The 17,899-nt window shown below is 36.0% G+C and overlaps 2 protein-coding genes across 2 annotated transcripts in view; both read left to right on the top strand.

Moving 5' to 3' along the window:
• LOC123675620 (MAM domain-containing glycosylphosphatidylinositol anchor protein 2-like) overlaps positions 1 to 17,899 on the top strand; it is a 158,888-nt gene that overhangs the window by 86,660 nt on the left and 54,329 nt on the right. The window lies entirely within an intron of this gene.
• Positions 7,650 to 8,770, top strand: LOC123675624 (chymotrypsin-2-like). Its single transcript, XM_045611056.1, has one exon. It carries the CDS (start codon positions 7,674 to 7,676, stop codon positions 8,586 to 8,588), a length of 915 nt encoding a protein of 304 aa, XP_045467012.1. The 5' UTR covers positions 7,650 to 7,673; the 3' UTR covers positions 8,589 to 8,770.

Here is a 17,899-nt window from a genome sequence, read left to right as displayed (position 1 = left end):
ATTTGCCTGAAACTTTGGAATTCCACAATTTATGTATCACAAAATCATTTAAAAAACTTTCCAAATTTCTTCTTTATTTCCTGAAAAAGTTTTCGTTAGAATGCAGGCACTAGTTTTGTTCAGCAGATTTTGATTTGATAGGGAAAAGACGCAAAGAAAGGAAAGTAATGAATTGAATATTTCTTAATGCAATTAAACATTAAACTCCAAATTTCAGTAGAAAATATATTCATAATTATGTTCCACCATTCCTTACACAAACACGTACACTCTTTCTTATTTCTTCAGTTGTTACTTTCCGCCTGAAATTTACTCTCAATCTTCTCGCTGCTTCGTCTATTCTATCGGTGTTCGATCCGGACTTCTCGCTGGCCACGAAAATAATCCAAAATTATAATCAAATGTGGTAAAGGTAAAAAAAATTGAAGAAAAAAGGCAAGAAATCTTTTAAAAATCCCAAGAACTCAAATATCTCATAAACTGTTGATTTTTGATTATCACTAAATATGGCCTGAACGACACCGAATCAGTCATACTGAAACGTCCTCCAATGTACACGCCCAATTTGGAAACATTCTGTATACGGCTTTTCGATCTCCCAGTGCGCAATTGGTGCATGTTGCATCACTCAAAGCTCCTACTGCAAGTCGGTTCCCTATTATTAAAGTTTTATGAGAGGTCATGGAAATTGCTATTAATGGGATGTTAACGGTAAAGGAGGTCTATATATTCGGCCAAGTAGTAATAGTAAATAATAAATATGCCGTCATCTTTATGAACTGCAAATCGAAAACAATCAATTATCTCATACCAGACGATAAAATTCCTGACTCAGCTTTCTCTCTATAACATCCGATAGTAATTTACGTATTACTTTCGTATCCGGAAATTCAGCTATCGAGGTAATCAATTGGGCTGATTTGTCTGGATTCGATGAAGGAAAATTATACGAAATAGCGTTTTGAGAACAGATGAAACTCCCTTCGAAGGAAACGTACATTAATGTGGCATCGAGATGCTGTCGCAGCCAAATAGAGGGGGGAAGCATTGGAATCGGGGAATTTAATGTCGATTTAAGTAAATTCGCCTTTAGGGAAGAGCGTCGGTCGCAGAAATATAGCCTCCAACTTTTATTGCCTTTTTTTGTGGTCTATTTCCATTCATGAGTTAAATGGAGAGCGAAACTTATATGTACGACTCCAATTCCGCTTCCTACCATTCTGCCATTCAAAATGTCGAGTATTATATCATACGAAGTTCTTTTACCAACCAATGGGAATAACATCCTTTTCTTAAACTTGCTTTGATCAACTCGCAAGTTTCGACAACTGAGAATAAAATGTGCTTCTTTATGTCCATCTATTGGAGCTTAGAAGTCGATTGGGTATGTTGAAAAAGTGAAGAAAGCACTGTTTGTGAAAAGGCAATTTGTACCCTTGGAGATCACATAACTGTATAGGGTAAAACAGCGAGAGATGACGCGGCGGGAGAGACGACTCAATTCGATAATTCGCGTTTTTGGTACACGCAGCGCCGGTTGACCAAGACAGGTGCATACAGACGGTTTACTCTTGCTGTTTGAAAAAAATCATACTGAAAGTGAGATATACTTACAAGATATTTGGTGATATATAGTTGGTAAGTACCTAAAAAGATTGCAAGGTGTTTAGTTTGATCCACTATTAATTAGAAATACGCTTAAAGTGGACGTTCTGACGAATTTAGTTTGAAGTTGGATTATTATAAAAGCTATATTAACTAAGCTAACTCTATTTTTCGAAATTTTCTGTGACATAAACAGGTGCGTCATCTATCCCATGGGTTTGGGGTATATGACGCATGATATTTCGGGACAGATGACGCATAATAGTTTTTATTTTCAGTCCCAAAATACCGACTTTTCACACTATTTTCAAAAAGAAATCCCACTTTGAGCATTCGAAAGGCCAAAGATTTATCCATGTACCGAGCTGAAGGTATGAACAAAGAAGGGCGCATAAATATCTTGAGCTTTTGTCTGCACAAAACTTGACTGATTGCAGATAAAAAAAGATTGGAGAGGAAAAAAGTAGGAAATCGTAAAAAGAATAAAATCTCAGAAAAAATAATTAGAAATACATCACAAAAGATATCAGAAAAAACATACCCAAGTAGTTGATGACGAACAACCTTGCTAGAATAAAACGTGTAAAACGACGTTTGGTGAGTTCTTCATCTGAAGAAAATGGTGCGATGGAAAACGAATCCATAGACGACGAAACTTTTGACGAAAATGAATGCTTAGGTTGCTTGGAGCTGTACGAAAATACCAAATCTACAGTGGAATGGATTCAGTACGTGGATTGACGCAGGTGGCTTTATGACACGTGCAAATCCTTTAAAAACCACTGTATGCCCTGTGGGAATAAAACAATTGCCAAAAAGTAAGCATGTTATGTGAATCCCCTTGAGCAATCTCTCCCAAACCCAATGCGTCGTCTCACCCACGGGATGCGGGAGAGATTGCCAAAATCAAAATTTTGTATTTTATTTTATTTCAGAAAAATATTTGAGTTTTTTTCTTGTTGATGTAATAATATAAAAGATTAATAACCAAAGAATTATTTATGATTTTAGGACCACGATCAGTTCAAAACAGTAGATTTCCGGCGAATTTTACAAAAGGTGCGTCATCTCTCCCTGTTTTCCTATATGAGTATTCATATTTATGATAGAGCATCTTCCATGTTATCTTCAAGTCATCATCAAGTCTGGTGTTCTTTCTGTTTGTCGACCACTTTCACTCTTCCTTTCCACGCTGCCGGTTTCACGAAAACATTTATAATGGATGGGAACTTCTGGGTACTCAATCCTGAATTCCGTTGGACATTCATCTATAACATATTTCCCGTCACCTTCAATCTTCTGTCTATTCCTGAAGTGAGATTTCATTTTTTATTATGAACTTTTATTTTATTATTAACTTTTCTCATAGATTCAAGTGAAATGGAAAAAATACCAGATGATTATATAGTACAAGGTAAAAGCTAATTGCAATCACAGAAAATCCACTTTAATTATCCACTCTTCTCCAGTCTTGACCACGAAATTAAATTAATACTTGCATAATTTCAATCAGAACTTTTGTCATGGCATGGCATTGCTGGGTATTTCAGCTTTTTCTACCATCGGAAGAATTGGAAACAATGGACCTGCTACTTTGCATTATTTTTTCATGCCGATATCGGCACTTTTTCAAAGAACTTGGTGATGTGAATATCATTCTCCTTGATGTTCCATAATTATCACTCCGAAATATTTTCAATATTTTATGATATTTGAATTAAGAATTGAAAGCACTCAATTTGAGGTGTTCAGACAAAAAAGTTCCAGAGTTCTAGAGTTGTTGGAAACATTGTCGAATTCATATTCATTTTTCCCCAAAACTTCACCGCAGAAAACAAACCAGGAATGGAAACACGAACTTCCATAAAACTTTCATTGCAAGTGATGAAGAAACTTAATTACGTCTTCAAATGCAAACTCTCTTGGTGTGGATTTAGAAGTTATACTGGGGCAGAAAATCTTCGTTTCAAGAATGCTAAAGGCGAGCCCTCAGAGACTTTTATATTCACGAAATTGGGAGGTTCCAGATACCTTTATTGAGTTAAGGGCGTCAAAACGTATGAAATGATTCGAGCTCAGACACGTCCGGATTTCATTTCAATTTATGATATTCACGATAAACAATTTTTATTGCCTCCAGTATCCATCTGGCAATCGCAATTTGAGGGAATATTCGATAAGAGATGTCATTTTCCCCAATTCTCGAAGCAGAAAAATAAGCATGCATGGATTCCGGTAGATGGGGAGGAAATTAGATTGACATGAATTTACAACTTAATCGTGAAGAAGACGTGAATTTTGAATTCATTCGTTTGGAACAACAACAGTTATATTTTCTTATGGATCGTCATTCTGCTGTATTCAATAAGAGGTCTCATTTCGAATAACCCGCTATTTGGGCAGTTGCCATCTTTTGAATTTTGACGAGTAAAAACTACTTAAAATGGAACAATACACGGTTCAACAACGCAGTGAAATTTTTGACATTTGCTACGAAAATAGTTCTCAAAACTCACTTTTGGGCCGTCGTGAAGCACCTTCCCGGACGGAAATAGGGTAATTGTGAAAAAATATGAGCTGTTGCTAGAAGTTAGAAATGTGAAGAATCGAAACCGTGTGCGTTCTCAATGTGTCACAGTTTTGTTCAGTTTTTGGGTTGGTGGTGTGACTGGACCTTACTTATTCGAAAATGAAGCTGGTGCAACTGTTAGGGTGAATAGATTGCGCTACCGAGCTGTGACAAATTTTTATGACGGGAATTGAAAAATATTGATGTGGATGACGTTCATTTAAAAAAAAAGCGCTACATACCACACAGGCAACGAAACAATTGTAATTTAGTTAAAAAAGTTTCTAGAAGTGTTATTTCCCGAAGAGGTTAAAAAAAAATTAGCAAAAAACGAATCAAGATAATATCCATGATCTGCGTTCTAATATATCATTATTTCAATAAAAAATCGGGGGTCCTTGGAGGTCTCATAGTCCTCGGGAAGCTTCAAGTGAGCATCGAATTTGGGACACTGTAGATGCGATGCCTTGTAGGGTTGTGAGTAGAAAATCACGGATTATCATATAAATAAAATGCCGTGTGAAACTGAAACTTTTGATGATTTTTATACTTTTATAAGAAATGTATACCTATATCATATATAATTTTGAAAATGGAATAAAAACGCGATTTCATTTGTAACACCAAACCATAGGAATATGAGAATTTTGATCATTTTCTATTAATTATATTGACAAACCATACGATGGTGTATATTTGATTCAGTAAAAATCAAACTATCAAAAAATGGCACAGAAATCAAGTACTTCCATAAAAAAAAACATAACATAAGTCATAGTTTCGTAATTAAAACTAAAAAGAATAGCACACCACTAAATTCTACGTAAAAAAGTGCGTGTATAATGTTTTAATTTTAGAGCTCTGTCATCAGTATTATCGGAGATAAAAATTTTATATTACAAATTTTTGCTTATAACTCGGAAATAAAAGGAGGTGGCCAAAAATTAAAACTAGTCTTGTTAGTTTCTCAGAAAAAGAGAACTGATTTAAAAGTTGTAGTGGTAAAACATCGAAATTTGCATGAGTGCAATCTTATTCACTTGAATAAGCCGAAAAATGTAGTAACAAGGTATCACGTCTCAAACGTCGAAATAAAAATCGACGTGTTTCATCATTTAAAAAAACAAGATTTTTTAGAGAAAATGAATTTGTTTCATACATTTGCACATTTCTGTTTAATTGCATAACTTGTAGTGTTCTGATCGAATAATAATAAAATGAACACTTTCCGGTTCTTTTCATTCTCACCCCTGTTTCTTTCCAAATATTATTCTTGACTACCAAATCTTTATAACTTCTGCGTCCTACATTATAAAAAGGTGGATGTTGTCTCTCTATATAGACTTCATCTTTTTCCGATGAGAATTTCATATTCATTTTGTAATTCTATTCGCTTCATAACGCTGCGCGACGTCGCTCTGACCTATCTTTGAATGGTTCGAGCGTTCTGATGAAAAATCTCAGAATAAATACAATGAACTCTATGTATCTGAAACCAACAACAGAGGAAGAAATCATGATACTAACAAATAAGCTGAAAAACAAACATACGAGGGATTTCTACGGCATTTCAGTGGCGCTCCTCAAGCAAATTGTTCCACACATTAAACAACCATTGTGTAAGATGATCAACGATTGTTTCGAACAAGAGATATTTCCACAAGAACTCAAGGTCGCAGTGATAACACCCATATCAAAAGGAGAACCAATTGAGAATTTTTCAAACTATCGGCCTATTTCAATCCTGCCAGCCTTCTCAAAACTCTTCGAACTACTCCTAAAAGAACGATTGGTGGGTTTTCTTGAGAGCAATAGGTTCATACATGACTCACAGCACGGTTTTCGAAAAAATAAGTCAACTGTTTCAGCAATGATAGACCTAATGGACACCATAATCGAGGCTTATAATAATAATGAGGAAGTGGAATTGGCCTGCATAGACCTGAGTAAGGCTTTCGACAGCGTTTGTCATAGAATTCTCCTCGACAAACTAGAATATTATGGAATAAGAGGAAAAGCTCTTAACATGTTCGATTCCTACCTAGCAAAGAGGTCGCAGGTAGTGAGGTGGAATGGAACGGTTTCCAATTTGAAGGAAATAAATGTGGGAGTGCCGCAGGGATCGATTCTGGGTCCGATTCTTTTTATCGTCTTCACGAATGACCTACATGCCAACTTGAAAGCGGATCAACTCTGCAGCTATGCAGATGACACGGCTTTCATGAATAGGTCGAGAAGTAAAAATATTATTGAAATAAAAACATCAACATCGCTATTGAGTGCTCAGAGTTGGTTCACTTCGAATGGTCTACTGATGAACAAAAATAAAACCCAGCAGCTCTTGTTCACTAATAAAGAAAGAACAAATAATTCATTGAAATATCTGGGTGTGACCTTTCACTCATCATTAAGCTGGAGTCAATACATAGACGAATTATGTAGCAAACTCTCGACCTCGATCTACTTAATAAAAAGAATGAGAGTTATTTCCAACAGTGACACAGCCAAACTCGTGTACTACTCGACATTTCATGCAAAAATGATATATAGCATTTTGGTGTGGGGACATTGCAGTGATGCACAGAGGGTTCTGCTGAAACAGAAGAAGGCCATAAGGGCTATTTTTGGGATACATCATACAGAAAGTTGTCGAGATATTTTCAGGAGGGAGGGTATACTCACCTGCACTTCGGTTTTCATCCTCGCTGCCGTGACTTATGTCCACCGAAATCTCGAGAAGTTTCGAACCAACGCCGACTTCCACGAGTACAACACCAGAAGAAAGCATTTACTTAGCATTCCTTTCAACAGAATAGCGAAAGCGCAGCAGGGAGCAAATCACATCGCACTGAAATTATATAATAAATTGCCTGAAAATCTGAAGAGTTTGAATGACCTGAAATTCAGTAAAAATGTGAAAAAACTACTACTGAGAAAGACTATTTATAAACTCGAAGAGTTTTAATGTTTATTTTATCTGTGATGTATTTATTATGTGATACTCACCTTTTTAGTCCATTGTCGATATTGGCTTTTGCCTTCATATTTGTATTTTACTTTTCTGACAAGTCGTGTATTATTTGACGACAACTATTTATCATGTACAACATTCACTTATTTATGACAGTTATTAATTATTTTTACACACTGTACATGTATAAATAAATAAATAAATAAATAAATAAATAACCGCATCAGATTAGAAATAGCGTCCAGAATCAGTTAGGTAGAATCGTCGAAACGCGACGGCTGAGGGCCTGGACGCGACGGTCGACGGACTGTCCCAGGAATCTGTAGCTTAAGCATCTTGATCCATCTCGTGAATACTCACTTACAATCTTTTCAAGTTTCCGTTCTAACTTTCATCTTTTCATGCGAAACTAAACAGAATTGACTGAACTGGATACATGATTCACGGCTGAGTCCATTGGGTCCAACAAAAAGACAAGTAAAAAAAATAAATTGTGAAGTTTTTTTGTAAGGTTAAATATCATCTGTCATGAATAGTATTTTGAATTTCGTGATTTATTACTTTATGATACAATCCTGTTCGGTAATAAGCATGAACAGTTCAGATGTGACATTCAAAATCGTTGGTGGTGCCCCGTGTCCAATAAAAATCTCAAAATTCGCAGTTTCTCTTCAAAAAGATGATTTTAAATTCTGCGGTGGATCACTCATTACATTCAAAATGGTTTTGACGGCAGCTCATTGTGTAGTGGATCTCCAAAAGTCCCCGGAATTGATTACTGTAGTTGCGGGAGCTCAATTCCCTGCAAACCTTTACGTACAAAGGCGTAGAGGAAAACGAATAAGCATCCCCAGAGAATACAACAAATGGGATAATATAAAAGATGTTGGTACAATTGAAGTCGATGAATCATTTTGTCAGTCAGCAACTATTGACCTCGTAAAACTACCTAGATCTACGATTACCGATATGGTGAGAAAATGCCCTGAAGCTATTGTTATGGGATGGGGTCGCCAAGAGCTATATAACCCAACGGACTCGAAGACAAAATATGAACAAAATCCAAGGGATCCAAACTTGCAATGCGTAACTCTTCAATTATTGAAACCCCAAGATTGTAAGAAGTATCTTACTACGGGATTACATTATTATATGTTCTGCGCGTGGTATAGACGAGGAGGTAAAGACGCCTGTCTAGGAGATTCGGGAGGACCAATGATATGTGATGGAACGCAAATCGGAATAGTGTCTCAAGGATATGGATGCGCCCTACCAGAGAAACCTGGGGTTTACACGAGAGTTGATGTTTTGATGGATTTTATTGGGAGTGTATTAAATGTTGAAGCAAGAAGCATCAATAATGGGGTTAATAATATCAGATCCATCAGTATTTTTCATTTATTGATAGGTATTCTTATTTTATCGAAAACACTGAAATCGTAATCGAAATCAGAGGGAGTTAATTCTGAATAAATTTTACCATGTTTCGTGCTGTATTTGATGATGAAATTACAACACACTTAAATTAAGAATATTCTAATGTGTTCATTTATAATAATAATAATGTATATTTATCCTTCGAACCACATATTTACAATGAAATACATTCATTATATGACCTTTCACCATAAACTTCTTCCTTTAGTAAGGGAATTCTTCCTGTTTGCTAGTCCTTGGCTTCTATTCAGTAGATGAGGAATACCAACTTTGACCTCATCTCTGCATAGGTATCAAGGTTTTTTCTTCCATTGGTTTGTTTATATTTGAAGATATATGCAATGTATGTATTGAGATCTGACACCACCCTTTCAACATAGTCTCTCCATACCCTCCTTATTTGCCTACTCGACTTGACAATATCCTATATACCTAACCTTCCTTTTACTGACTTGTTGATCTGTCTATCTCTCAAATGTTACCACTGAAATTCTCCCCAAAATCTTCATTTCTACCGCCCTGAGCTTCTGTTTGGTTCTCTCCTTCACATTGATTACCAGTGCAATCACATATTCTTCCGCCTCATATTCGTAGAAGGTATTGTATCTTACCTCCCAGATATCAGAAGTGCCAGATTATCACGCAAATACATACCTTCCTTCAATCTAATGAAAGTGACAAGAAAATTTGGCGTTCGGAATGGAGTTTTTGTAATGTCTTCAACAAAGATCTTATCGTTGATCCTTCAGAGAGAGTTCTAGGTTTCAATTTCCCCCAGGAAAATTTGGTGTATTTTAAATCGACTTAGGACTGGTCATGGTCGTTGCAATAATATGCTCTTTACATGACATTCGTCAACCGTTGGTGATAAGGAAGAATTGAGAAGATTGTGTTTGGATGAAGAGCTTATTCTGTAAACAAATACACAAATCAGTCACTGCACCTATACGGGGCGATAGAGTTTTTGCTGAGGTTTTTATCTGTGCTCTTGTATCTTAAGTTGAAATGTATGATGTCCTGTTTACATTTTTTTCTACTAATACTGAGATTACATCTACACATACTTTGTTGTTTGATGTTGATAATTTTTTATTACAAGTAGCGGTTAGCTTATACCGTGTAGTTCTCAGATTCGAAGTAAATATGTAAATAAATGTCAGTGACATTACCTCCAGTTCAATTTTAGACTTTTATGGGCAAAATACCCCTTGATTTACAAAAATGATTTCCTTCAACTTGCACATTTCATTGACAAGTTTGCATAAAATATTAGGATTCTGTCAATTTTCGGTCAAGGAATTTTAAAATAAATAGCTGAAAATTCTCATTTGGATTGAAACAAGTTGAGAATTTTTGCGAAAAATAAAAGTGAGAAACATGAGAATTTCATTTAATTCTTTACCATAACAAAACATAATTTGAATAAATGAGCTACTGGAAATGACCCCCTCTCTTGCTCTAAGCATTCTTCACATATTTTTGTGATGGCAGTGAAGACATTATCCAATATATGTAGTGAATTGAATTTCTTCAACCTTTTCGATAATTCTGTCCTTTAGTTGGACTAACTCATGTATAGGTACTTGAAAAATACTATTTTTCAAATGAGGCCACCAAAAAAAATCACAATGTGGGAGGTCGCAAGACCGTGGAGGAAATTCATGCTCAGTGTTCAAACTGATAAGTCGATTCTGAAAAATATTTCTCTTTTTCATGCCAAACCAAGAGAATTGACTGAAAACTGAAAGAAACTAAAATTCGAAGTTTGGTCAACTAAATTTTACATTTCATGAATTATAACTAATTTTTCGTTGGGATCCCTAAATCAATACAATTTTCAATTACGAATAATTCATTATAATTCTTGAAATGTCAAATTTAGTTTTCCTTATAAACACCCTGTATATTTTTGATCCGAAGTGCAAATAGTCTCTTCATATTAAGTATTTGCAAAATCGAAAATGAAAAAGGTTTTTTCGAAAGAAAGATTTTCTGCAAAAATATAAAAAAAACATGTTCCCGTCGCCACCATTTTTTTTCATAAGAATCTCATTAACTCATGAACTGTTGAGTTTTTATCCAAGGTGTGACATATTGCTGAAATTATCATCAAAAAAATTTATCTAATGATGAAATAATATACTGGGTGTGCCATTTGAAATGAGAAAGTAGTAGCCTGTTTCCGGTAAAACTGGACGTTCTCGAGATCTGAAAATATTTTAGGGAGAAAGATCATTGTCTCAAACCCAAACATGCAACCTTTCAGCACAAAATTATGATTAGTTTTCCATAAACGACTAATGAATCACCCTGTATACAGGATGAGTCTTTGACTTGTACATATATTTTAACCGAAGATTCCTGAAATATATGTATGTCAAAGACTCCCTGTTTAAATATAGAAAAAATTTCAAGATCTGATTATTCGTTTACGCAATAATTTTAATATGAAATAGGTTCCTTTCAATTCATTTGTAGCATAGAATGATTACCAAGACAATACCAGACGAGGTAAAAGTTTTATGAGAAAAACGAGATAAATGTCGTGTATAGTTGATTCACTCAATAGGGTAGATTTGACTAAACAATGTTGAAGTTATACCCAGCTTATTCAGAAAATTCAATGAAAGGAGCAAGATCTGAATGTCTTTATTGCTTGAGTAAGCAATCCGCTTCTGAGTAACCTGAAAAAATGGAGCTAATTATACGAATAGGCTGCTGATCCTATATATAGAACGAAAATCTGAACTCGCAGACGACAGATAATGATTGTCAGGAAACAATTGTGAAGTTCTGCATCTAAAAGCTCTGGAGCAGAGATAATAGAGGGATTATGGTTGGGAAAAGCTGCTTTCACAGAGACGTATTCGATGGAACAGCAACTGGAAATTGAGAACTTGTGATCCTCTCTATCGAAAGTCCTCTGAGAGATAGTCTGATATTTGAGAATTATGTTATTTCAGAAAATTCGATTGAAACTTCCTTTTGGTTGTTTCTATCTTTGTGGGTGTACTGAAACTTTCATGAGGTCACATAATACAGTAGCCTTCAAAAAATTACGTATACATTTCTCCGTAATACTATTTCCTCAATAATATTCATTATTGAATAACTGAAATATTGAAGCAAAATTCTTAATGACTTTTTCGAAAAGAGGTATTGATATATATATATATATATATATATATATATATATATATATATATATATAAATATATATATATATATATATATTCGGACCTCATTAAGTATTTCATTAGTTACTTTCATTTCATTGAAAGAAGATATACTTTTTAGAGCTGAGAGAGCTTGAGAACTTCAAATAATAATACAAGACATAAATATTGTTGGAATTAATTTTTATTGTTATAATATGGTAGATAATTTCATAGCATTCATTTCTTCCATATGATACCCGGTATATGTATATTCGCCACGTCTATGAGTTACATAGTCCATTTGATCAGTCCTATTTTTCAGTATATTTCCAATCTAGCCATATTGCGTCAAAAGTGGCTTGAATATTGGCTTCCAATGCTTCAAGAGCATGTTTTTCGGCATAAACCAATGACATAACTCTACTATGGGTACCGAGGCATTGTGCTATTGAAGAGCATCAAGGTTAACATCTATTGATCCCGAGCCTTTTTGTAAGCTTGGAAAAGACCCATATAAGGCAGCAATCCAACAAAGGGAGAGGGACAATAGAATAACCCTTTGGATGAACACTGCTTCACCGACCTACACCAGGAAGCTCTTGAAGGTACTAAGACCTGAGCTTCGGGTAACGGTGGGAATGCTGACAAGAAATTGTCGGTCAAAAAGCAATGATTAAAGCCGTTTCATCTTGAAATTTGAGCGCACAAAGCTTCACACAAATTGATCAGAATAGCTTTGAATCGAGCTTCTCTCACATTGAAAATGTCCAAAGCAGGAAAGAACAAGTTAAAATTGCGTATACTCCCTCTATCTATGTTCATAACTCTATGAGTCTAAGCCATTTGAAGACCATAGACATCACAGCAAGTCATTTTCAAATTCTCTTTGAAAAAAGTATATTTTTTTGCGAATCGTTTGCACATTTTCCACATTCGACAATAATTACCCTACAGAACTGAAAGGTCGATCATCTCCCCAATGATTAAAGCCGTTTCATCTTGAACTTTGAGCGCACAAAGCTTCACACAAATTGATCAGAATAGCTTTGAATCGAGCTTCTCTCACATTGAAAATGTCCAAAGCAGGAAAGAACAAGTTAAAATTGCGTATACTCCCTCTATCTATGTTCATAACTCTATGAGTCTAAGCCATTTGAAGACCATAGACATCACAGCAAGTCATTTTCAAATTCTCTTTGAAAAAAGTATATTTTTTTGCGAATCGTTTGCACATTTTCCACATTCGACAATAATTACCCTACAGAACTGAAAGGTCGATCATCTCCCCAATGATTAAAGCCGTTTCATCTTGAACTTTGAGCGCACAAAGCGTCACACAAATTGATCAGAACAGCTTTGAATCGAACTTATCCCACATTGAAAATGTCCAAAGCAGGAAAGGACAAGTTAAAATTGCGTATACTCCCTCTATCTATGTTCATAACTCTATGAGTCTAACCTATTTGAAGACCATAGACATCACAGCAAGTCATTTTCGAATTCTCTTTGAAAAAAGAATATTTTTTTGCGAATCGTTTGTACGTTTTCCACATTCGACAATAATTACCCTACCGAACTGAAAGGTCGATCATCTCCCCAATGATTAAAGCCGTTTCATCTTGAACTTTGAGCGCACAAAGCGTCACACAAATTGATCAGAACAGCTTTGAATCGAACTTATCCCACATTGAAAATGTCCAAAGCAGGAAAGGACAAGTTAAAATTGCGTATACTCCCTCTATCTATGTTCATAACTCTATGAGTCTAACCTATTTGAAGACCATAGACATCACAGCAAGTCATTTTCGAATTCTCTTTGAAAAAAGAATATTTTTTTGCGAATCGTTTGTACGTTTTCCACATTCGACAATAATCACCCTACCGAACTGAGAGGTCGATCATCCCCCCCCCCCCAATGATTAAAGCCGTTTCATCTTGAACTCTGAGCGCACAAAGCGTCACACAAATTGATCAGAACAGCTTTGAATCGAGCTTCTCCCACATTGAAAATGTCCAAAGCAGGAAAGAACAAGTTAAAATTGCGTATACTTCCTCTATCTATGTTCATAACTCTATGAGTCTAAGCTATTTGAAGACCATAGACATCACAGCAAGTCATTTTCAAATTCTCTTTGAAAAAAGAATATTTTTTTGCGAATCGTTTGTACGTTTTCCACATTCGACAATAATTACCCTACCGAACTGAAAGGTCGATCATCTCCCCAATGATTAAAGCCGTTTCATCTTGAACTTTGAGCGCACAAAGCGTCACACAAATTGATCAGAACAGCTTTGAATCGAACTTATCCCACATTGAAAATGTCCAAAGCAGGAAAGGACAAGTTAAAATTGCGTATACTCCCTCTATCTATGTTCATAACTCTATGAGTCTAACCTATTTGAAGACCATAGACATCACAGCAAGTCATTTTCGAATTCTCTTTGAAAAAAGAATATTTTTTTGCGAATCGTTTGTACGTTTTCCACATTCGACAATAATTACCCTACCGAACTGAAAGGTCGATCATCTCCCCAATGATTAAAGCCGTTTCATCTTGAACTTTGAGCGCACAAAGCGTCACACAAATTGATCAGAACAGCTTTGTATCGAGCTTCTCCCACATTGAAAATGTCCAAAGCAGGAAAGAACAAGTTAAAATTGCGTATACTCCCTCTATCTATGTTCATAACTCTATGAGTCTAACCTATTTGAAGACCATAGACATCACAGCAAGTCATTTTCGAATTCTCTTTGAAAAAAGAATATTTTTTTGCGAATCGTTTGTACGTTTTCCACATTCGACAATAATTACCCTACCGAACTGAAAGGTCGATCATCTCCCCAATGATTAAAGCCGTTTCATCTTGAACTTTGAGCGCACAAAGCGTCACACAAATTGATCAGAACAGCTTTGAATCGAACTTATCCCACATTGAAAATGTCCAAAGCAGGAAAGGACAAGTTAAAATTGCGTATACTCCCTCTATCTATGTTCATAACTCTATGAGTCTAACCTATTTGAAGACCATAGACATCACAGCAAGTCATTTTCGAATTCTCTTTGAAAAAAGAATATTTTTTTGCGAATCGTTTGTACGTTTTCCACATTCGACAATAATTACCCTACCGAACTGAAAGGTCGATCATCTCCCCAATGATTAAAGCCGTTTCATCATGAACTTTGAGCGCACAAAGCGTCACACAAATTGATCAGAACAGCTTTGAATCGAACTTATCCCACATTGAAAATGTCCAAAGCAGGAAAGGACAAGTTAAAATTGCGTATACTCCCTCTATCTATGTTCATAACTCTATGAGTCTAACCTATTTGAAGACCATAGACATCACAGCAAGTCATTTTCGAATTCTCTTTGAAAAAAGAATATTTTTTTGCGAATCGTTTGTACGTTTTCCACATTCGACAATAATTACCCTACCGAACTGAAAGGTCGATCATCTCCCCAATGATTAAAGCCGTTTCATCTTGAACTTTGAGCGCACAAAGCGTCACACAAATTGATCAGAACAGCTTTGAATCGAACTTATCCCACATTGAAAATGTCCAAAGCAGGAAAGGACAAGTTAAAATTGCGTATACTCCCTCTATCTATGTTCATAACTCTATGAGTCTAACCTATTTGAAGACCATAGACATCACAGCAAGTCATTTTCGAATTCTCTTTGAAAAAAGAATATTTTTTTGCGAATCGTTTGTACGTTTTCCACATTCGACAATAATTACCCTACCGAACTGAAAGGTCGATCATCTCCCCAATGATTAAAGCCGTTTCATCTTGAACTTTGAGCGCACAAAGCGTCACACAAATTGATCAGAACAGCTTTGAATCGAACTTATCCCACATTGAAAATGTCCAAAGCAGGAAAGGACAAGTTAAAATTGCGTATACTCCCTCTATCTATGTTCATAACTCTATGAGTCTAACCTATTTGAAGACCATAGACATCACAGCAAGTCATTTTCGAATTCTCTTTGAAAAAAGAATATTTTTTTGCGAATCGTTTGTACGTTTTCCACATTCGACAATAATTACCCTACCGAACTGAAAGGTCGATCATCTCCCCAATTATTAAAGCCGTTTCATCTTGAACTTTGAGCGCACAAAGCGTCACACAAATTGATCAGAACAGCTTTGAATCGAGCTTCTCCCACATTGAAAATGTCCAAAGCAGGAAAGGACAAGTTAAAATTGCGTATACTCCCTCTATCTATGTTCATAACTCTATGAGTCTAACCTATTTGAAGACCATAGACATCACAGCAAGTCATTTTCGAATTCTCTTTGAAAAAAGAATATTTTTTTGCGAATCGTTTGTACGTTTTCCACATTCGACAATAATTACCCTACCGAACTGAAAGGTCGATCATCTCCCCAATTATTAAAGCCGTTTCATCTTGAACTTTGAGCGCACAAAGCGTCACACAAATTGATCAGAACAGCTTTGAATCGAGCTTCTCCCACATTGAAAATGTCCAAAGCAGGAAAGGACAAGTTAAAATTGCGTATACTCCCTCTATCTATGTTCATAACTCTATGAGTCTAACCTATTTGAAGACCATAGACATCACAGCAAGTCATTTTCGAATTCTCTTTGAAAAAAGAATATTTTTTTGCGAATCGTTTGTACGTTTTCCACATTCGACAATAATTACCCTACCGAACTGAAAGGTCGATCATCTCCCCAATTATTAAAGCCGTTTCATCTTGAACTTTGAGCGCACAAAGCGTCACACAAATTGATCAGAACAGCTTTGAATCGAGCTTCTCCCACATTGAAAATGTCCAAAGCAGGAAAGGACAAGTTAAAATTGCGTATACTCCCTCTATCTATGTTCATAACTCTATGAGTCTAACCTATTTGAAGACCATAGACATCACAGCAAGTCATTTTCGAATTCTCTTTGAAAAAAGAATATTTTTTTGCGAATCGTTTGTACGTTTTCCACATTCGACAATAATTACCCTACCGAACTGAAAGGTCGATCATCTCCCCAATTATTAAAGCCGTTTCATCTTGAACTTTGAGCGCACAAAGCGTCACACAAATTGATCAGAACAGCTTTGAATCGAGCTTCTCCCACATTGAAAATGTCCAAAGCAGGAAAGGACAAGTTAAAATTGCGTATACTCCCTCTATCTATGTTCATAACTCTATGAGTCTAACCTATTTGAAGACCATAGACATCACAGCAAGTCATTTTCGAATTCTCTTTGAAAAAAGAATATTTTTTTGCGAATCGTTTGTACGTTTTCCACATTCGACAATAATTACCCTACCGAACTGAGAGGTCGATCATCCCCCCCCCAATGATTAAAGCCGTTTCATCTTGAACTTTGAGCGCACAAAGCGTCACACAAATTGATCAGAACAGCCTTGAATCGAGCTTCTCCCACATTGAAAATGTCCAAAGCAGGGCTGGGACCGATTCGAAACGATGTCGTAGTATCGGAAAGCGTTTCATTAAAACGACAACGGCTCATTAGCCGCCGCAATTAACTAGACAATTGCGCCGACGGGGACTGGAGAGGGCGCCACCGCTGAATTGGGCGGAGGTGAACGTTTATCGCATCGTCCTTTGCGGAAATTGTTATCGGATGCATCGTGTATCCAGGACGTACGCTGCCGTATTACCGGGGGGCAATTGTGATGCGGCCACTTATAACATGGTAGATATCGTCATTCGATATTCCTCCATCCACTGTGACCTGGTTTGATCGTGTTGATTGATTGTGTTCCTGTTAACCAGCATCGCCGGAAAAATTACTTACATTGATTATACAACTCATGTTCTGATGAACCAATAGCAGAGAAACAGAGACAAGAATGTGACACACAACTCCTCACTAACTTTTATCCGATATTTTGCATCCTTGTCTCACACATTTTTAAAGGCAGTTGGAGATGGGGCCACATCCGCTTTGTGTGTTTTAGCGCGGGAATTTCAAATTATTAATTTCAATTTAATTGTTTTTAGGCTTCGAGGTCTTGAGGCAATTTCGCGCAACCATAATATTAATACCGAAATTTTTGCCATGCTGATTTTTGTGATTATTAATCATTTACAGGCTAAAATAAGGCAAAACATTTTCACTACTAATATGGCTGCGTGGAATTGTTTAAAAAAAGGAAATACATCT

This window comes from Harmonia axyridis, chromosome 3 (assembly GCF_914767665.1).
Source record: "Harmonia axyridis chromosome 3, icHarAxyr1.1, whole genome shotgun sequence".
Classification (NCBI taxonomy): domain Eukaryota; kingdom Metazoa; phylum Arthropoda; class Insecta; order Coleoptera; family Coccinellidae; genus Harmonia; species Harmonia axyridis.
Note: the sequence above shows the minus strand (reverse complement) of the source record. Positions and strands in the feature narration are given on the sequence as shown.